The sequence below is a fragment of the Pan paniscus genome, chromosome 17 (assembly GCF_029289425.2).
Source record: "Pan paniscus chromosome 17, NHGRI_mPanPan1-v2.0_pri, whole genome shotgun sequence".
NCBI lineage: Eukaryota > Metazoa > Chordata > Mammalia > Primates > Hominidae > Pan > Pan paniscus.
The window spans coordinates 31480090-31502225 of record NC_073266.2 but is presented as its reverse complement, the minus strand read 5'-3'; the positions used below and the strand labels follow the sequence as shown (position 1 = coordinate 31502225).

The 22136-nt window shown below is 46.0% G+C and overlaps 1 protein-coding gene across 2 annotated transcripts in view; it reads right to left on the bottom strand.

The window, feature by feature from the left end:
• Positions 1-349: 349 nt before the first annotated feature.
• LAMA1 (laminin subunit alpha 1) overlaps positions 350-22136 on the bottom strand; it is a 175434-nt gene continuing 153647 nt past the window's right edge. The window contains exons 52-63 of one of the 2 annotated variants that reach the window (XM_008971191.4): positions 20708-20822; positions 20349-20522; positions 18106-18257; positions 17242-17427; positions 15370-15529; positions 14119-14231; positions 9385-9574; positions 7706-7864; positions 7008-7161; positions 5772-5905; positions 1791-2013; positions 350-847 (exon numbers count right to left, since the gene is read on the bottom strand). In XM_008971191.4, the coding sequence (XP_008969439.3) occupies positions 687-847; positions 1791-2013; positions 5772-5905; positions 7008-7161; positions 7706-7864; positions 9385-9574; positions 14119-14231; positions 15370-15529; positions 17242-17427; positions 18106-18257; positions 20349-20522; positions 20708-20822 (1921 nt within the window). In that variant the 3' untranslated portion in view covers positions 350-686. The remainder of the gene's footprint in view (positions 848-1790; positions 2014-5771; positions 5906-7007; positions 7162-7705; positions 7865-9384; positions 9575-14118; positions 14232-15369; positions 15530-17241; positions 17428-18105; positions 18258-20348; positions 20523-20707; positions 20823-22136) is intronic. The other variant, XM_003817911.6, reaches the window with a different exon arrangement.

Genomic DNA, 22136 nt, shown 5'->3' with positions numbered 1-22136 from the left:
TACACATACTATACCAGAAAAGTAGCTGATTAAGGCAAACTGTTTCATTCCAAGTGGTGAAAATAAAATTGACAATAAAGGAAGCACTAATTTGAAATGATGCCATCTTTTCTTTTTTTCTGTCCTGCAAAATGCGCTGTTAGGTGAGGTCCTGATAGCACAAGGCCACCTCCAAGGACGGTCCAGCTCCTTCCTTTGCTCCCTTTGCCCCTGTGACTTGCTGGAGCCTCCCTAAAAGGTTATGTGGCAAACAGCTGGTGTGCTCATCTGGAATTAGTCAATGAACATTGCTTGTCTGTTGTAGAAATTGGAGCTTAGAGTTTTCTTGAAGAAATAAAAGGCTTCATACTCTGATCTGCTATCATCTGTATTGATACTTTTTTAAAAAGCTCAAAATGAAAAACATAAAATACTATCAAGTAATCAACAGAACATTCAATGTGCATAAAGATTTTTTAACAAACACGTTTAAAAAGAGAGCCAGGGAATTCAATTTACATTTTAGACCATTTAATGGAGGTATTTGTTGCACATGTGGTTTTAGTGTAACGTAAACACAACATCTCTCCCCAGAAACACTTAACCTGAGTTGGAAATGAAATATGAACTGAGGAGATTCTTAATTCACACATACACTTCTCCTCAAAATATCAGCAATGATTCCAACTGAGGATTCTGCTTGAAGTTCAGGACTCGGTCCCAGGACAGGAATGAAGGAAAACTCCGTGCAGTTCGAACGCTCTGCTGAAGTCAAAGGACTGCACCTGCGGGCTCTTAATCAGAGCTAGCTTCCTCAAACACCCGCGGAACGAGATCTGGCTGCGCAGGCATTTTTGCTTCACACCAGCTGTTCAGGAAAGAAGAGAAGACAAATCTTGCTTAATTTTGTTGAAATGCGATCCATAGCACAAAAGCAACAGAAATAATCTCAAGTGGGTTTTTTTATTTTTTAAAATTTTTCACTATCAAAATTAGGAGAATATCTTCCACATATGTGGTGTCAGTGACTTGCAGAATTCAGAGAAAACTTTTTTTTTTTTTTGAGATGGAGTCTCGCTCTGCCACCTAGGCTGGAGTGCAGTGGCACGATCTCGGCTCACTGCAACCTCTGCCTCCCGGGTTCAAGTGATTCTCCTGTCTCAGCCTCCCGAGTAGCTGGGGTTACAGGCACCCATCACCACGTCCAGCTTATTTTTGTATTTTTAGTAGAGACAGGGTTTCACCATGTTGGCCAGGCTGGTCTCAAACTCCTGACCTCAAGTGATCCACCCACCTTGGCCTCCCAAAGTGCCGGGATTATAGGTGTAAGCCAATGCACCTGGCCAAAAACTTTTAATATATAAAATTTTAAGGCATAGTTATAACTTAAAAAAAGTCATACAACAGGTGTTTATTATTTGCAACAATTCCTTGGAACATCTAAAATACATAATTCTAATCCAAAATTGACCAGAGAGATGAGTCACAAGTTTGTTTCCTAAAACGATTCCCTAGCCCTAAAATGACTCCCAAGTCTGAGAGTCATGAAATTTACTTCGGTAAAGTCATACAGCTGCCTTTATATCAGACCCAGTGTTCTCACAGTCTTACCCAATGATTAACTTGTGTGTGTAGATTATTTTAAGTTTTCCAAGAATTCTTAGATATTTGAAACAGCCTTTCTAAAATGGTAAAGGATTTGTCACCCAAACCATGTACCTTTCTCAATCCCTATTCTACATCCACCCGAACCAAGACTTCCTCCAGGGACAGTGCCCCTTTTGAGTGGAAGAGCAGGTACCTGTACATACCAGGATAGCCACCAACATAAATGGGATTGTTGGTGTCCACTGAGGTAGACTGGGTGTGTGGACTTTCAGCGCCAACTGCGTTCCCGTCAACAATCAGAGTGATACGGTGTTTGCTTTTGTTAGCTTGAAGAGTGTGCCATTTTCCATCACAGAGCGCAGTGGCGGTTTTGGGCTCATATGCAGCTGTTATCCTGCCAGCACCATTGTTGACATGGAACAAGACCTAAAAGCAAATATCTTGGTGAGTTTTTGTGTATTTAAGGAACACAGTCCATTTGTATAAGCTCTTGGAGTGGATAAAATTGCAGCATTATGTTTAAAAGAAGAGCTAACCAGGAGAAACAGAAAATAGTTTTGAAAAATAACCTTTTAAAGGATTCAGATGGCTGGGCATGGTGGCTCACACCTGTAATCCTGGCATTTTAGGAGGCCGAGGCGGGCGGATCACCTGAGGTCAGGAATTCGAGGCCAGCCTGAGCAACATGGAGAAACCCTGTCTCTACTAAAAACACAAAAAAATTAACTAGGCGTGGTGGCGCATGCCTGTAATCCCAGCAACTCAGGAGGCTGAGGCAGGAAAATCGCTTAAACCTGGGAGGCAGAGGTTGCGGTGAGCCAAGATTGTACCATTGCACTCCAGCCTGGGCAACAAGAGCGAAACTCCATCTCAAAAAAAAAAAAAAAAAAGATTCAGATGTTATACTATTCCCCAAATTCCAGAAAGCACAAATGGCCACCTTCATGACCACAAGTCTGAGCACACTGCATCCTTAAATGAGGGCCTCAATTTTAGGACATTTTAGGAGCTAATAGCCTTACTGGAGGTGCTGGTCATACTTTTATTTTTTTTCTTTGAGATGGAGTTTCGCTCCTGTTGTCCAGGCTGGAGTGCAGTGGCTCGGTCTTGGCTTACTGCAAACTCCACCTCCTGGGTTCAAGTGCTTCTTTTGCCTCAGCCTCCCGCATAGCTGGGATTACAGGCATCCACCACCATGCCCAGCTAATTTTTGTATTTTTAGTAGAGACAGGGTTTCACCATGTTGGCCAGGCTGGTCTTGAATTCCTGACCTCAGGTGATTTGCCCACCTCGGCCTCCCAAAGTGCCGGGATTACAGGTGTGAGCCACCGCACTCGGCCCGGTCATACCTATTGATAGCACCTATGAGCGAATATTTACTAACTCTCTTCTGATGAACTGTAGATGCTCTCCCACAGCAAGTAAAGAGATCTCAGCTTTGCAAAGGATAGGAGGTGTTATGGGCTGAGGACCGCCCTCCAAAATTCATATGCTGAAGTCCTAACCCCCAGCACCTCAGAATGTGACTGTATTTGAAGATGGAGCTTTTAAAGAGGTAATTAAGTAAAGATGAGTGACTAGGGTGGCCCTCATCCAATCTGACTGTGTCTTTATAAGAAGAGATTAGGACACAGACATGCACAGAGGGAAGACCATGTGAGAACACAGGGAGAACGAGGCATCTGTAAGTCAAAGAGACAGGCCTCAGAATAAAGAACCTTACTAACACATTGATCTCGGACTTCTAGTCTCTAGAGTGGCAAGAAAATAAATTTCCATTGTTTAAGCCACACAGTCTGTGGTACTTTGTTCTGGCACCCCAAGCAGACTAAGACAGGAGGAAAGAATTTCAAATGTACTTTTTGAAGATTGTTATTCTATATATGAAACTGCTCAATATTATTTCTAGATGGACTGTGACAAGGATATGTCATAAACCCTTAGGTAACAACTAAAAATGTTAAAAAAGCACTATAAATGATAATCCAATAAGAAGTAAAATGTATAATACAACAGAAAATTACATTGTTTGCAGCAATTACACTTCTGATTGCATTCCTAATTTTTTATTTATCTAAATAAAATATTTTTCAAAAATAGAGATGGGGTGTTGCTATGTTGCCCTGGCTGGTCTCAAACTCCTGGGCTCAAGCAATCCTCCTGCCTCAGCCTCCCAAAGTTTTGGGATTACAGGTGTTAGCCACCATATCTGGCCCTGGTAACATTTTTTAGATGTCACATAAAAACATGCACATAGATACAGAAGTTTTTAAAGTATAGATGAGGGAAAAAGTTGGCTGTAAGTCAGTGTAGAGAGGCAGTAAAATGACATCAAGTTAGTTCTGTTTTGTCATGAATCGGAAAAGAGGTGAAGGGCAAAAGGTCAGACATGACCTTTCAGATCCTCCCCACCCCCACTCTAGGATATCCTAGGGGTCAAAACCCAGCGGGGAGTAAGTAGGGAAATACTAGAAACAACCGGTAAGTCCTGGGGAATCTAGAACATGGAGACTTGTTCCTTGCCTTCCAAGAGGCACTAGTGTTGGAAAATTCAGGCGTCTTACTCCCACAACAACAAACATTGACCACAGTGCTGCAGAAATGCTGGTAAAATGTAGTTAGGTAGAGAGAGGACCAGAGAGACACCATCCCTGATTCCCCACGGCCTCTGTGTGGCTTGGCAGAAATCCCCAAGTTTGCACATGACCCCACGGGGAAGTGGGAAGATGAAGAGGTGGCACTACTCATGACAACCAGGATGAGAAGCCTGAGCTGAAAGGGACGCTGGCCAAACTCTCCAGGAGCAGCCCCCATGCAGGGGCAACACTGAGACCCCAGACCACTCACTGTAAGAGGCTGCCCTGAAGACCACGATATGGCTATGGCTCAGCTGCTGTCCACTAGAGAGCCCACAGAAAGGAAAAGGGCCATCGAGACTCCCTTCCCCGCATCCTGCCTGCGCCCAGACAGCCCCAAAGGGGAGAGGAAGGAAAGTGAGAACTGGGAGAAACTGTGAAGGAGGCGGTTTTCAAGCAGGAGACTAAAGGACTAGTACTGCAAATTGTTGAGTTCATTTTGTTGCCAGCAGGAGAGGGACATGAGAGGCTGAAAAGCAAGGGCAGAACAGTCACAGAAAAAAATAACACGTTCTACATTAAAAAAAAATTATAGCGTGGTACGTCTATCCCACAGAGTAATATGCCACCACAAAAGGGAACGGACTGTTGATATGCACAACCACCCAGATGACCTTCCCAAGATCAGGCTGAGTGTGAAAAGCTGATCTCATAAGGATACCTACTGCGTTACTTCATTTATATAACACTGGCAAAACAGAAATTAGAGGGACAGCGAACAGATTAGTGGTTGCCTAGGATTAGGGGTACAGGAGTTGGGTGTGGCCATGATGGGGTATTAAGGGGGAGCCTTGTAGTATTGATACAATTAAGTATCTTGATTGTGCTAGAAAAATGCATAATGTTTGTAATCCCAGCACTTTGGGAGGCGAGGCGGGCGGATCACGAGGTCAGGAGTTCGAGAACAGCCTGACCAACATGGTGAAACCTGGTCTCTACTAAAAAATACAAAAATTAGCCGGGTGTGGTGGTGCATGCCTGTAATCCCAGCTACTCAGGAGGCTGAGGCAGAAGAATCACTTGGACCTGGGAGGCAGAGGTTGCAGTGAGCTGTGATTGCACCATTGCACTCTAGCTTGGGCAACAAGAGCGAAACTCTGTCTCAAAAAGAAAAAAAATGCATAATGCTACCACTGGGAAACCTGGGTCTGGGTGAATGGTGCATGGGGCCCTCCCTGTACATTTCATTGCAACTTCCTATGAATCTGTAATAATTTCCAAACAAAAAGTTAAAAAAAAATTATTAGAAGGGATAGGGCATCAGGTCAGCAGCTTATTCTCAGACGGTTCAGGAAAAAAAGTTCTTTGTATTATAGTTGTAATTTTGCTGAAAGCTTACTTTCAAACATATAAAAAGTTATTTTTGAAAAGCTTTTAAAAAATAAACCAAAAAGGTTTTTGTGTAGCAATATCTGTTTTTAAAATAGTAATGGGACCATTGTTTGACTCCATGAAAATAGATAGTTGTGAATTTGAATCTGCTGTTTCTCAATTGCTCTGTCTCTGACACTGGGGGGAGGAAGACCCTCATGGAGAGGAAGCACCCACCTTGCCGTCCACAAGCTCTAGTCCAATGGCATCCACTTTGGCAGTGCTGATCCCCAGGAGGACGCCATTCTGCGAGGAGGTTCGAAACTCCAGTGTGATGTTCACATCTGACTGGACTTTGTAGCCCTCTTTGACTGTAACACACAAGGAGGACCCAAGTCAGGGTGAGCGCTGCCAGGCCCAGGTTGAGCATTTGGCCTCTTGGCTAGGGGTTGGGGGACCTGGCTCTAGCTCCTCCTTTGGATCCAGCTGTATCCCCACCAGCAGGTCACTCCTGCCCTCTGAGCCTCGGCTTCCACATCTGGGAGATGACGTGGAGCTTTTAAAGAAGACGCATGTAGTCAGCCAGGTCAGAGCAGAGCCAGGCACCTCCTTCATCTGTGGCCACAGAAGCACGTGGCCCTGCCTCACCCTGTGGACACGTCCTCCCTGCGGCAGTCTGTCCCGTGAGCTGTTGGGATTTGATCCCTGGAATCCCTTTATCATCATCTGAGAATAGTCCACTTTATTTTCCTAGTATCTGTGTACTTGGGGGAATCATCATTTACTGAGTGTATCAGAGTCCATACTAAGTTTGTTAAAGGTGGGGATTGAATGGAATGCTTTTTTAATTCAGGTGATAAAAAAGCCAAGGAGCCACACTGGGGCTATTGACAACAGCAGACAGTTGTTCCCATGCCCAGGGCTGAAGGGAAAAGGAGAGAAGATGGTATGCCCAGAGCTGGGGGGTGCAAGGGGAGCTGAGGCCACGGAGGGGGCTGCCCAGCAGGGCTGGAGCCTGAGCCCCAGGAACAGCAGAAAGGAAGCACAGAGTGAACGAGAGATGTTCTGCTGGCTTCCCCCTCTTCCCCACCCAAACTTCTGCACAGCCTCCCTGGCGCCAGCTGGTCTAGACATTTTATGCTGCTGATTTTTAATTCAAAGCCCTTTCTTAACTTGGACAGTAAGTGTGCATTACAGAACCTGGGGAAACTATAGATGAAACTAGCACCCTATGTCTGGCCTCTGTCAGGAGTCACACCACTCCTTGGGGGAGACTTTGTCAGGCCATCCAGATAGCACAAGACCTGAGAAGGCTTTTTACGCCAAGAAATTAGGAATCAACTGGAATACTAAACTCAATGTGGTTTTCCTGCAGCCTTGTCCAGTGGGTCCTGTCTTATACTCTTGGATCCACATCGCTTTAGAGTACAGACTCATCCGGGGACTGCCTTCGAGAGTGTTGCTAACACATACCAAGAGCTGCATATCCGCTTCCGTCAAAGTACGTTCCTTCCTGGGCCACTGCGTAGCACCTGTTCACCGTGAAGGCAGACACCGGGCTGTCCTTGTCCAGCTGTTTGCTGTTAACCGTCACATCCCCAATGCAGGCAGGGATGCTGTGGGTGATCTAAGCCAAATGACATGCAAGAGTAGACAGTGGTGATTCTAACGGGAAGGGCTTGGACACATTTTCCTTCCACTTCATCAGACTGGTCTCAGCAAAACACATTAAAATGTAATCTTTTTGTTTTAAAACTTTAATTGCCACAATACTTCACATGAATGTCTAAGTTAGAGCTACCATTTGAGTATCTTTGCTAATAATGCAGTGGAAGTGTTTTCTATTATTTTAGTGAAATATCGTGGAAATCAAAAAATGCTGAGTTTACTAATGTGCGAATATGCATTTGCTGGGCTTCCCTGAATTGTGCTGTGGCCACGTGGCTGCGGAAAGGGAGATGTTCATTAACTAACAGGCTGGAAAGACTGATCGGGTTCTAAGGGGCGGCCCTGGCACACGATCTGTGGACATGCCTGCAAAGTAAACCTCTTTACAAGCCCCAGGTTCAAACAAGGTAATTTAAACATAAAGATGCCGTGAGGTATGCTCTTCTACAAAATAAGCACAACCACAATGAAGGTAAAATGTCAGTATGGAAAATGCTGCTTACATTTCCAATTTTCCTGGCCTGGTACTGGGAGGGCAGGCCTCCTAGGTAGAACAAACCCTCCACATCCAGCATGGTTCCATCTCCCACCACAGTCACCATGGGGGACTCTCGGCCGTCGACAGTTATGAAGCCTTTTCTTTTAACATAGTCTGTCTTGACCTGCAGCAAAGTGAAAACATGCATAATTTTTGAGGAATCTGAAAAAACTTTAACACATGTATAAACTTTAACAGATGCAACATCTGTTTCTAAGAGCTATAACAACCTGAATGCAATGCTAAAGGATGGTTCAAATTTTTAGACAGTTGGAGACGAAAAGTGGATGAGCCTGGCAGAAGAAAGGAGGCAGGTATGAAACTGCCTTTGCAAAAACTGTAACAGTGAAAGAAATCTGACATAGAAAAATGACAGCAAGAGGAATCTGACATAACTGACTCTATCTTGCTTCTAACCTCATAAGCTGTCTTTGCTAATTCAACCTAGCTATGGGAGGAATTTAGTTGATAGTTTAAAACAAAGATGATAACAGTCCCTTCTGGAAATGGGAGGAATTTAGTGGATAGTTTAACTTTAAATCAAAGATGATAACAGTCCCTTCCCGAAATGGGAGGAATTTAGTTGACAGTTTAAAACAAAGATGGTTAACAGTCCCTCCCCAAAATTAACTCCCTCCTTGCTCAGGGACCAAAATCGCCTTTGTAAAATTAAGGAAATGCCACAAGGTTGGAATTGTGATAGGGGCCTGAATTCTGCTAAGATACAGGCATAAACTCTAACCAGCCATTGTTTCTCCTGCTAAGATGTAGGCATAAACTCTAACCAGTCATTGTTTATAATTTGCCCTTTTAAACTACTTATTGCTTAGGAATCACGTAGCCAATAGTCGTAAGTGTTATACCTTCTCCAATTGCCCCATATAGATAACATTGCTATTGTAAAACCTAGGACTGGCATTTGAGATATTTTTCAGACTTTGCATTCAGTATGAACCAACTGGCACCACCCAGAGCAGTAACCCCTACCCAGGAACTGGCTCAGCACAAGAAGACAACTTCGACCCCCTATGATTTCTTCCCCAATCCAATCAATCAGCATTTGCCATTCCTTATCCCCCGGCTGCCAAACTATCCTTGTTTACACGAGGTTTTAACCCTAGTCCTTGAATTCTTGGGGAGGCAGCTTTGAGAATTATCTCCTGGCAAGTTGCCTCGGCAATAATTAAACTCTTTCTTTGCTGCAAAACCTGCCATTCTTAGTGCATTTGCTTTTCTGGGCAGTGGACAAGAACAACCCAGCTGGCCGATTACAGGCACAGGTAAAGCGTGCTGCACACCAGAAAGTGCTCCAGAGTTCCGGTTATCAGAAAGCAAATGCCATGAGGGGAGGCTGGGCTTTACATACTCCTTGCCAAGTCAAGAACATGTCTAGTACCTTTTGTTCATCCCGCCAATGTTTGCTGAATGTCTATTTCATGTCAAGTACTAAGCAAGGCCCTGGGGATATTTCAGAAGCAGAAATGATCCCTGCCTTCAAGACTTGTAGTCTCTGGGGGAGACACCAGACACACACGGAGAGATAGAGATTAATGGGGATAATGTGCCTTTGAGAAATGGAGTGAACCTGAGTGATAGATGGAACAGAACTCAGAAGCAGCCACCACAAGCCTCTTGAGATCGTACCGTGTGCCACTTGCCATCACTGAGCAGTGCAGGGTGAGAGACCTTTGTTCTGCCTTTGCCGAGGTCAAACATGAAGTGGAGGCGGCCCCCGTGGAGCTGGAGCACAGCGTAGTCTGCTTGGTTCTGATGAGCCATGTAGTAAATCAGGCCGCTGGAGGCGAACGTGCGGATGCTTAGCTCAACCGAGAGCCTGGGGAAAACAAGTGCTCAGCATTGAGAAAGGAAACTTTTACTTTTCATTTTTAAAACCTCAAAAGAGGACCTAACAATTGTTTCAGCGTTTACATTGAACATCTCAGGAGAGAGGGGTATTCATTCCTTCATCCATTTACACATCCATTCATATAATGAGTTATTACTGCCTACCTCTGTCTGCCGGGAACTGTTTCAGGATGAGGATAAAGCTGTGAACAAAGAGGAAGATCCCTTTGCTCATGAAACTAATACAGAAACACATCAGACAGTAAAGTGGGTCCTGTAGAGGCCAACCAGTGGCTACCTTAAGCATTCAACACGGGTAACTCTGCAAAGCTGATATTTCAGCTGAGGTCTGAATGACAGAAAGGGGCAAGCCCCTGCAAAGTGAGGGCTTGATGGCAGGGGACAGCAGGAAGCCCACCTGAGGCCGCGGGGGAACCAGAGTTACTGCAGGTGTGGAGGAAGGCTGCGCCTGGGTAGGCCCTGTCAGAGGGACCACGGTGTCACTGGACCACCCAGGGACAGGACGAGGGCAGATGTGGCTCCATCATAGGGAGAAGGGGCTTTGAGGGTGTTTGGATTTTCGGCACAGTGGGAAGTCACAGGAGGGCTTTGAAAGGGGGAGTGGCCGAGAATTCCTTTAAGAGATCCTCTGTCTAAACTGAAGAACAGGTCAGGGGGTCAGGGGTGAAGCGGGTCCCATCAGGCAGCTGTTACGACAGCCAACAGGGAGGAGTCGGGTGGCTTAGACCAGGGTGGCGGTGGGGACTCAGAACAGATTCAGGAAACGTTCTGGAGGAAGAAGCAAGAGGATTTGCCAATGGACTGGATTTGGAGAGTGAGAAAAAGTGAAATGAAAAATAGCCCCTAGGCTTGGGCCTTGGGCAACCAGGTGAATGGTGATTGTGCCCGCGGCAACGGCAAAGAGCAGGAGAGCAGGACTGAGGGAAGCCTGCAAATTCCATTCGGGGTGATGAGGCCCAGGAGACTGTTCCAGGCCACATAGAGATGTTGAGTGGCTGAGGAACCTGTCCCAGTCCACATGCAGATCTCGAGTGGCTGGTGGGCCCACAAATCCTGAGTTCTAAGTGGAGGCCAGAGCTACACAGGTAGGTTCTGCCATATCTAGGTGGCATTTTAAGGTGATGGGAACATAGAAGGCCATCCTGGGAGAGCGTGTGGAAGGGCCCAGCACTCTCAGCTGGGAGACTGAGGAAGGCGGGCCGAGAGAGAGCAGGGAACTAGGAGAGTGTGCATCTGTGACAGCCAAGGAAGTCCAGGGGCTGCTGAGAGCCCAGTGCAGGGGGCTCTGCACCATGTAGCTGCACAGGGGTCTCGAGTAACTCTCTCAAGAGCAGCTGGGGGTGTGCGGGAGGCTGACCGGATGGTTAAATGAGGAAACAGTCCCTGAGGAAAGGGCAGCTCTTTCAAGAGCCTTGCTGGGAAACAGAGCCAGGTACTGTGCATGTGTGCGCGGGGGAATGTGACGTCTCCTGGGGGGGGTCTTCTTTAGAAGTCAAAGTGAGAGAGGGAGTGGAGCACAGAGGTTACAGCAGTCCCTTCTTATTTGCGGTTTTGCCTTCCAAGGTTTCACTTTTTGAGGTTTCAGTTACCTGCAGTCAACCGAGGTCTGAAAATACTAAATGGGAAGTTCTGGAAATAAACAATACATAAGTTTTAAATTGGGCATCACTCTGAGTAGCGTGATGAGATCTCATGCCATCCCACTCCATCCTGCCCAGAAAGTGAATCCTGTCTGTGTCCAGCGGATCCACGCCATGGGAGCCATGTCTGCCCGTGTCCAGCGGATCCACACCATGGGAGCCATGTCTGCCCGTGTCCAGCGGATCCACACCATGGGAGCCATGTCTGCCCGTGTCCAGAGGATCCACGCCATGGGAGCCATGTCTGCCTGTGTCCAGCGGATCCACACCATGGGAGCCATGTCTGCCCGTGTCCAGAGGATCCACGCCATGGGAGCCATGTCTGACCGTGTCCAGTGGATCCACGCCATGGGAGCCATGTCTGACCGTGTCCAGAGGATCCACACCATGGGAGCCATGTCTGACCGTGTCCAGCGGATCCACGCCATGGGAGCCATGTCTGCCCGTGTCCAGCGGATCCACGCCATGGGAGCCATGTCTGCCCGTGTCCAGCGGATCCACGCCATGGGAGCCATGTCTGCCCGTGTCCAGCGGATCCACGCCATGGGAGCCATGTCTGCCCGTGTCCAGAGGATCCACGCCATGGGAGCCATGTCTGCCCGTGTCCAGCGGATCCACGCCATGGGAGCCATGTCTGCCCGTGTCCAGCGGATCCACGCCATGGGAGCCATGTCTGCCCGTGTCCAGCGGATCCACGCCATGGGAGCCATGTCTGACTGTGTCCAGTGGATCCACGCCATAGGAGCCATGAGCCCATTGGTCACTTTATAGCTGTCTAGGTTCGCAGATCGACTGTGGCAGTACAGCAGGGCTTGTGTTCAGGTCACCCTGATTTTACTCAATAATGCCCTCGAGGCACAAGAGGAGTGATGCTGGCATATTGTTATAATTCTTCTATTTTATTATTATTGTTAATCTCTTCCTGTGCCTAATTTATAAATTCAACTTTATCATAGATATGCATGCATAGGAAAACACAGTGTATATGACGTTTAGGTACTAGCCGAGGTTTCAGGCAACCACTGGGGGTCCTGGAACGTATCCCCCGAGGAGAAGGGGAAACTACTCTACAGGCACAGACTCTGGAGCCAGAAGGCCTGGGTTCGAATCCCAGCTCTACCATTTACCAGCTGTGTGACTTTGAGCAGATGCCTCAGGCTCCCTATACCTCAATCTCCTTATCTGTTAAATGGAGATAATAACAATACCTTCCTCATAGGAGAATTATGAGGAGTAAATTAGGGCATCTGTGTAAAAATCTTTGTGTCAACCTCCAGCACAATAGTTTGCTGCTCTTGCTGTCACTGCTGACGATGGGGTGACAGCGGCATCTGTGTGCTGGTCTGTGAGGAGTGGCTGCTGTGCATGTCCTAGGAGGAGAGGGCGGATGGGATCCAGAGGACAAGCTGGGGCTGGCTGGGTGGGCTTTGCTAGGAACAAGTACCCTTCATCTGTGGTAGCAGAAGAGATAGAGGGTCAGGAACAAAAGCAGGGGCTGGTCTTTTTGGTGGTGGACGGATGAAGGAGCTCTTTCTTCTCAACGAGGCAAGTCATCAGCTGGGGTGGGAAGAGAGACTGCGGTGCACAGGGCTCTGAGCTAAGAGCAGCTATGAGGAAGTAGTCATGGAGAATAAAAACCATGAACATATTAGAGCAATGCACTGGCTCCCCATGTCGTTTGGAGGCTCCATCTGAGATTGACGGCTATGATACCCAGCTCAAACCAGCTAGGAAGGAGACATCCATCTCCTCGGCCTTGGTCTCCCGTGTGGGTTCTGGCACACAGAAGGCGGAATGTTGGCTTTTACCTGGGCTCGCAGGAGTGGGAGAGAGAAAGGGTTAGGGGATTTTGCAGAGGACATCTGTAACACTGGCCTGGAACCTATCTGGGGGATGAATTGTGATTTGGGGCTAGAGAAGAGGGGAGATGGTGGTGGGAGGGCATTAGGGCTAGCGGCTTAGAGGTCTCCATGCAGCTGAGAAACTGCAGGAGTGGGGAGGCACAGAGTGGAGACAAGAAGAAAGGGGTTTGCTAATAGGAGGCTTTTAAAGTCGAGACTGTGGGAGGGATGGATACCTGTGAAGAAGTCAAGGGTATGGCCATGGAAGAGGCTGGCTGAGGAGGGAGCAGGGAAAGACCTTCCACAGATCACAGTTTGAGCACAGAAAGGTCAGGTGTTAGGCAGCTGTTGAATTCACAGAGAGTGATGGCAGGAGCTGCAGAAGACAGACAGGAGCCCAGGTCTAAGGGGGTATGACAGGGTGGCACTCACAGCCAATGACAACAAGACGGGCAGGGCATGGCAGAGACTGCAGGCAAGCCTGGCAGGTGAGCTGGAGGACCTCAGGAGGAGAGAGGAGCAACATGGAGTCCGGGAGCCCCAAGCTCCAGGCCTTGAGATCTTCCCTTGGCAGAAGGGTCCCAGGGACAGGCAGGTATGAGGGCCAGAAGGTGCAGAGAGGGGTGGGTGTGGCACTCGGGATTTTGGCCACCACAGTGTAAGAGTTTGGGTAGACAAAGACATCAGACTAGGGAATGCTTAAAGTGGAATGGGGTTGAAAGTCCAAACAATAATAGATCCGGGAGACTTAATTTAGACGCCCACACGCTTCCTTACATGCACACAGAAAGGGGAAGCCAGCCTACTCTCCAGAAGGGAAAAGGCAGAAACCACAGACTCCCCAGTGAACCACCATGAAAGCGTTGTGATTTGCACCAACACTGAATTCCTTCTCTTTGCCATTTGGTTGCAAATCAAGCACTTCATCGTAAAATAAAAGCAGGTTCTTTTGGAAAAGACTCTGTGGCTGCAGAACACCCCCATACATCTAGCAATGAGACGCCACATAAGGATGTTAGAATGATACCTACTTCTTTCTGACAGCCGACTGATTAAAAGGCAAGATGAAATGGCTGTTTTGTGTGAGACCAAACTGGTGAGCGCCAGGAACGTACTCCAGAGCTGCATCCACCACACACTGTTCCTGTAAGAGACACACAGGGACACTCAGCCGCCACCCGCAGCCCGAACCCCACTGACACACGCGTGTTCCGCCATGAAGAGCCATCTACGAAGCAATCCCATCAGAACAGCAACAACCTCCAGTGCCTGTTGGCGCTCACTCCATCTTCGGTTTAAATGATGCACTCGCCAGCGCTTTATCTCCCTGAAGAAAGCACTTAGAGCTTCTGTCTTTCACCTTAATCCCACTCGGCTTCACTGAAATTCATAAGGACACTGAAGTCTCTCCTACAAATTTTCATCAGGCTTAAGGGGCAAAGGCCTTGCTGTCCCCCTAGGCCCCCGCCGTGACCTGAGGTTTTGGGAATGGCCCTAAGGATGCAGCTGCCGAGATGAGCTGCGGACCAGGCACTGGAAAACTGGAGGTGCCCACAGGTGACATGTTTTGCAGGGCCTCAGAGTGTGAACCTAGGTCCACACTGACAGGGCAGGATGCAGACAAGAGGAGCCAGGCGGGAAGGGCCCCTGAACCCCACGCAACCATCTGCGGGCTGCCCTAAGAGTGCCCAAGTCACGGGGGTCCCAGATGCTGTTTTCTGCTTCAGCACAGGCAGATGCTACCATGAAAACTGCCCTGAACTCAAAGCCTCGCACTGCTCAGAAGGTCCTGCTCTTGAATGCTTCTGCCATCTTCTAAATTATTAGAGTGCACACTTTAAACCAGGGAAACAGAGAAAGCAAAAGGGGGAGAAAATGAAAAATAACAATGGCTGCCATTCAAAATATTTGGCCAGAACTGGCTTTTCCTAATGAATTGAATCTTTTTTTTTTTTTTTTACAGCAACAAATATGTGCACAATGGCTTTACATGAAGTACTTATTTTCATGCTTTCCTGGCTAAATGTAAATTGATAATGAGTCCTTATAGAAGCTCTGCCAAAAGCATATTATACGTCAGCCCAATGCGTGGCCTGGGTGTTGGGGCCTACAATCTATGGATTGGGCCGTGTCATCTGAGTTGCTTGAGGCACCCTTTCCCACCCTGTCCTCGCTCTGATTTTTAGCACGGCTCCAGCTCCAGCTCCAGCTTTCGCAGGCACCTTTACAGCAAGGCCCCATTTTAACTCCCTCTGTCCTAGGCCCTCCTTTGCTGACTGGACCTGACTGATAGTAAAGGAAGCCGCTCCTACTGGAAAAGCCCGGGGCTCTGGCAAGAGCTTGCTGTCCTCTGCATCGGGAGCCAGCTTAGGCCTTTCTGACAGCCAGCAGGTGTCCAGGTCGACTTGCTCATGGCCAACTGCACTGTTGAAATCCAAAAGTCTAGGTAGAAACAAAAAAGTGTTTTCAAAATTAGGATATCACAAACCAGTCCATGAACCCAAGTCATCTGATAACTGTACAATGAAAATCAATTAAAAACCATGTATATATTTCTCTTAGAGTAACCAAAGTGCCAATCCTTCACTGTGACTCAGAGTCCAGACATGCTATCTTAATATTTCTTATCTGATGCTTCTGCTTGCAATGGCACCCAGCCTAGTGCATCCCCATGTCAGACCCTGGCCATTCCTGAGCACGCCCCAGGTCAGCTCTGATGCCATCGCCTCCTCCTGCAGCCTTGACTGGGCTGCCTCAGGGACACGTTTTTGTCTCTAGTTCCCAAGCGCTGCACAGTGACCTCCACGAAACACTGATTTCTTGTTTATGTGCTTCCCCTTGCCAGGAGGTTGTGGGCTATACTTGTCACATGCACTTTCACTCTGCAGCTCCTGTGCTGGGTCCTGTGCCTGCACACGTCCCCCTGGCACTTTCCCGGGCACAGCTGGGAACTCCACAGAAACGTTTCTGCTCTACCGAGTCCACAAACCCATGACTTTCAGGAGCATGAGGATGCCTCATTAATGAATGAATGAATGAATGAACAGACAACTGGGGGAATAAATATAAACCTGTACAAAAATCTAAACCAGAGCTCTGACATTATGATTGTATTGAAACCCAACGCTATGTTTTATTCTTGCGAATTTCAGGGACTCCTAAGAGGTAATTTCACAGATAAGGACACTGTGACCATGAAAGATCCAAGTCTTTGTTCAAGGTCACTAGGCAAGTCAGTGACCCAGCCAGGAGGGAGCTTCAATTTCCTGATGCCCAGGGCACTTCCAGGTTCTCCTGGGCAGGTGCTGGTCCCACAGAGCAGAGCACAGCTTGTGTCCCATCAGCACCCTGTCCAGAGGCAGAGGGTGAGCAAGGAGGAATGAACTGCTCATGGGCACATGTCAGTTCTTTTCCTCATCATGAGCTCCACACAGGGAATGGAGGCTTCCAGTTCTTTTTTTTTTTTTTTTTTTTTTGAGACAGAGTCTCACTCTGTCGCCCAGGCTGGAGTGCAACGGTGTGATCTCAGCTCACTGCACCTCCGCCTCCCGGGTTCAAGTGATTCTCCTGCCTCAGCCTCCGGAGTAGCTGGGATTACAGGTGCCCGCCACCACGCCCGGCTAATTTTTTGTATTTTTAGTAGAGACGGGGTTTCACTACGTTGGCCAGGCTGGTCTCAAACTCCTGACCTCATGATCTGCCCGCCTTGGCCCCCCCAAAGGCTTCCGGTTCTTAATTATACAGTAATTGTTTTTGGGGAAGCCATTGATAACCTGAAGCTGCTAGTAGCCCCGTAGTAAACAGCTCCTTCAAAGCAATGCTCTCAGGACAGCAAGAGACTTACATCACAAAATCCCTATGTTCCTTCAAATGCATGTCAAGAATATATTAAAATCCCGGCTCTTTATGGACAGTCACAGAGAGCTAATGTTCAGCGATGGTTTTTAAAGTATGATGACCAGATCTGTCTAACATTCTAATCCAATAAAATCCATCTGGGGAGACTTACATGATAGAACAATGGGGTTCACTCATTATTTGGGAATTTGCAAAGTTTTCAATCTCAAACAGTACAATGAGATTTCAGATTAGTGTTAGCACTCACCATGAAAGGTCAGAAAGTGCAAGAACATGCAGAGAGCAGGTACACTTACTCCAAATTGAAGATCAGGTTTTTGATACAGCCATGGAACGATCTTCTCATTGTGAGCAGCGACGTCCCCTCTCCCTCTGGAATTCCCCCGACGTACAGATTGGACACATTTATCGTCCTGCTTTCTACTAATGTGCCCAACTTCATTTCCACAGGATTGTTCTCATCCAATTGGACAGTGATCATTCTAAAAGACCAATGGAGAAAATAAATGAAAAGCTTTAAACATAATGAAATAATAATTCCATTTTAGTCCATAATTCCCACAAGTTCTCACTGAATAATAAAAGTTCCCTAAAGGTTCATTTTAACAAGACACTGTCTGTGACCAAAAAGGTGAATCTTGAAAATTAAAACTCACAACTGAAGATTTTTCAGAAACGAATGGAATGTTATTAAATATCCATTGAATGAGATTGCCTTTTGGAGAGATTTTCTTTTTCTTTTTCTTTTAACCTCTTTACCTATGATGAAAATGCCCAGTGTGCTTTTAAAGCATTCAGTCTATATTTTGGAGGGAAATATACAGGAATGTTGATATAATGCTATTTACTATTGATATAACACTATTTACTAATAGTGTAGTACTATTTGCCACAGAATCAATCCAATGTAAAGACAGTTTATGCTGGGCCCCAGTAAAGGGCAGAGCTAAAGTTGTTTAATTATAAAAATTCTACAAGTATCTTATTACAAAGCAGATGAAACTGGTTCCCAGGAAAGAATCCTAGCAAGGTTCTAGAATTATTTGGATGCCGATGACCCCAGTTATCTAGCCGCCCAGGGCACCACCGCAAGGTTCCTCCCACATTCCCTCTGAGCTCACCACACCTTCATTACACACTGCCTGGCCGTGTACAAGTACCTCCGATTCCTGACCAAGGAGATGGAATGCGCTTGTCCATCGCCGCAGGTACCCGTGGGAGCGTGCAGGAGAGCTTTTCTCAGGCCTGTCCCATCCCCAGGATTGACATGTACCTCAATGTTGCCTCCGATCAGCATGACGGAAAAGAAGGGCTGGGGAGGTTGCATAGAGAATTTCCCAGACAAAACACATTACTATATGATTTAGAAAACTTTCATCTTATGAAGATAATGTGAGAAGATTAACATCAAGTGAGTAGAGCAATTCCTTAAGAATCTCTTCAGCTGTCACAATGTTAAATTTTGTATGTTACTTTCTAATCTCTGTTCATATAATTTATATTCTGCATTATGCTATTATTGCTGAAGACTTCAAACATTTCCATTCTGCATTGCCTCATATTTATTGTTTATTGCTACATTAGATACCAATAAGTAGATATATTGTAATTTGTCTTTTTATCAATGAAATTTAAAGTAGTTTCCAACTTTTTATTATCATACATATGAATATTTAATTGTTTTGCCTGTGATGTTGTTTCCAACATTATGAAAAGTAGAATTAAACATTTGAAGGATGTGAAAATGTTTAAAGCTTTTAATTTTTTTTGACACATTGAAAAGAGGTAGTTTATACACTAGAAGGATTGGAATGTGAGTATCTCACAATACCCTTGCTAGCAATGGCTAATATCATTCCTTTTTGCTGACTTAGTAAGCACACTTTGATTTGAAAGTAACCTTACTAAGACTAATGGAGAAGAAGTTTGGCAGTTCCTCAAAAAGTTAAACATAGAATTATCATATAACCAGTGATTCCACTCCTAAGTATACACCCAGAAGAACTGAAGACAGGGACTCAAACAAATACTTATCCACATATGTTCATAGCAGCATTTATTCATAATAGCTAAAAGGCAGAAATGCCCCAAAGTTCATCCATGAAGTAACTGATGAACAAACTGTGGTATGTATATACAGTGGAATATTACTCAGCCATAAAAAGGAATGAAGTACTGATCCATGCTCCAATGGGGATGAACTTCAAAGACATGCTAAGTGAAAGATGCAAGACATCATCATATGATTCCATTTGTACAAAATATCCAGAATAGTAAATCCAACTATACAGCTGGAAAGCAAATTGGTGGTTGCCAGGGGTGGGGAGAGAGGAGAATGAGGAGTGACTAATTAATGGCATAGGCTTTTGGGTGATGAAAATGTTTGCAACTAGATGGAAAAGGTGGCCTCGTAACATTGTGAATGCACTAAATGCTGCTGAATTGTTCACTATGAAATGGTCGATTTTAGGTTATATGAATTTCAGTTCAACTAAAAAAAAAAAAAAAAAAAGATCAGTGGAACTCATTAACCAGTCGTAGTCACTGTCAGCCCTTCCCCAAGTATGTTGTGACATGTTTGGGTTCTGCAAACTTGTGTTCCAGTCCTGACTGTGACTCATACCAGTGGTGTGACCTTGGTCAGGTTTACCAGGCTCTCTCAGCACATTTCTTCCTCAGCAAAATGTAGGAAGCAGCATTCCCCTTGCAGCATGGTTGTGATAATTACACAGCAATGTCTGTAAAGTACCCTGCAGAGTACAAGGTGGCATTCTATAGATTTTGGCTGCATGGACTCAACTTGATTAAGACAGTGTGCTAACATTCTGTAAAGTCTCTTCAAATTATGTGATAGACACAAATTTGAGCAGAGGATGGGGAAATATCACCTACGCTCTTGAAAAGGAACATAAATAAGGAAAATGGTAATCATTTCTCTCCTCTCTCTGTTAGTTTACTGTGCTTATCACAGCCCGCATTTCCCTTGCTGCTCCTTTCAATCCTATAATAGATAAAGAAAGTCTTGCTTCATCCAGCAGTAGACTGAAGACCTCAACAGGATTTAAGGACTGCTGTTGGCCTTGGAATGAAGAGAAATGACCACAACATGGGGAAGAAAACTCCGTATATGCTATCTGAATGAGTTTTTAAAAAATTAGAGGTAGACAGCAAATAACTTTTTCCTCAGTCACCAGACAATGAAGATGGATTACGCAATATGAGAAATCATTGATTCATAATGGGATGACATTCAGCAACAATAACTTTTACTTATTGAAAATGCACATCCATAAACAACCAGGAACACAGCGACAATAAATGTTTATGAGTCAGTCATTTTCCATTCATTGTTTCCCGAAGTCATTTCCTGAGCTTGGGGCTCAGGAGCACCGGCCCTACTCACCACGTGTGCTTCCTCACGATCACCCCGCTTCTCCACATCCCCGCCGAGGGCAGCCAGGATGATGCCACTGCTGTTCGTGGTGGCAAATGTTACCAGCCATTCTGATTTTGGTGACAAAGATTTGGGTGGCAATTCAATGTAGCCGCCTTTCAAGAAGCTAACACTCCGGATGGGCTGGACACAGAGGAGATGAAACAGCATGGTGAGTTCCTAGCTGTGGCCAAACCTTCCATGGGGAGGACACTGCTGATTTCCCCATCGTCTCTTTTCTATCCCCACTGGTTTGTTGTGTTATGATGTTGATAAATCAATGGACACTTATGGAAACTCATTTGAACATTAATAACAATGTTTCCTACCTCCAGTAAACAGCCTTTTCTCACTCCATAGGAATTTCTGAGTAAGTCAAAGGTTGATCTGGATATTTCCAGGTTCTTGATGCAGCCCACAAAGCTTTTGGTGGTGACACCTCTCCTGTAGGGAAGGGCATGAGAACAACCACAAAATTTGGGTTTTTAAATTCCATTTTTGAAAGAAGGAATACAAAGCCACTGGGCAAGGCACAGTGGCTTATGCCTGTAATCCCAGCACTTTGGAAGGCTGAGGTAGAAGGATTACCTAAGCCCACGAGTTTGAGACAAGCCAGGGCAACATAGTGAGACCCTGTCTCTACAAAAAATAAAAAATTAGCCAGGCATGGTAGCATGCACTTGTAGTCCCAGAGACTGAGGCAGGAGGATTGCTTGAGCCCAGGAGTTTGAGGCTGCATTGAGCCATGATTGTTCCACTGCACTCCAGCCTGGGTGACAGAGCAAGATCCTGCCCCCCAAAACAAGAAAAGCCGGAGCGGGGGGTAAACCCTATACTTCTGGAATACCTGTTTCCATGTGTTACTCTGCAGAAATGTTTTGGCCTCCCTCTAAGAGCAATATTGATAGTGAGAACTTCAGGTCAAACAAATACTCTCTTACTCTCCTTAGGACTAGAGAAAGGGATCAAACTTAGTGAGTTTGGCTACTTGGATGGCTACCTACAGAAAACACAGGCCAATTATAAGAAAGACAGTGCACAGTGCATTGCAGCACATAGATTATAATCCAGTCTCCATGTAGAGTAGAATGTTTGCTTCCCATGGGGACAAGTGCAGGTAATGCTATTTCCCAGGATCTGACTGCTAAAAAAGGAAGTCATTGGCTGTTGTTTACGTTGCATATCCATGAACTTTGTCCTAAAGGAAGTAACTGTATTTGGTGAACTCTGGGATTATCCGAAACTCTACTTCTCAATGTTCAAGTCAATATCATATTTTTCTTACCAGAAGTCTCCACACTCCTGGCTGAGGTCAGGCTACAATGTAGTCCAGCTCTAATTTCCAAAATATGGAGACCACTGAACATCTCCCAGCTGTACTCTTCTGTACCAGCTCTTCACAGGAGAGCTTTGCAATAACATGGTTTCCTGTTACAGTCACACCTCATTTTTTTTTTCTCATGTTGAACAATGAGCTATGGACCATTAAGCAACTATATGATTTTGGACACATTTCAACCTTTCTAGATCTCAATTTCTTTCCATGTAAACGAGGAGGCTGGCTTTGATGACACCTAAGTCCCTTCTACTGAGAACATCTGTGATATGGGCTTCTGTCCTTTCCTGCGTTGTCTACACTGGGCCGTCTGGGCAAAGTCCAGATGTACTAGGACATAGCCGAGGCTATAGGCACACCCCAGTCCTGGTCCCAGCACGACAGGGCATGAATCTGGGATGGGATCTGGAGACAGCTTCTAG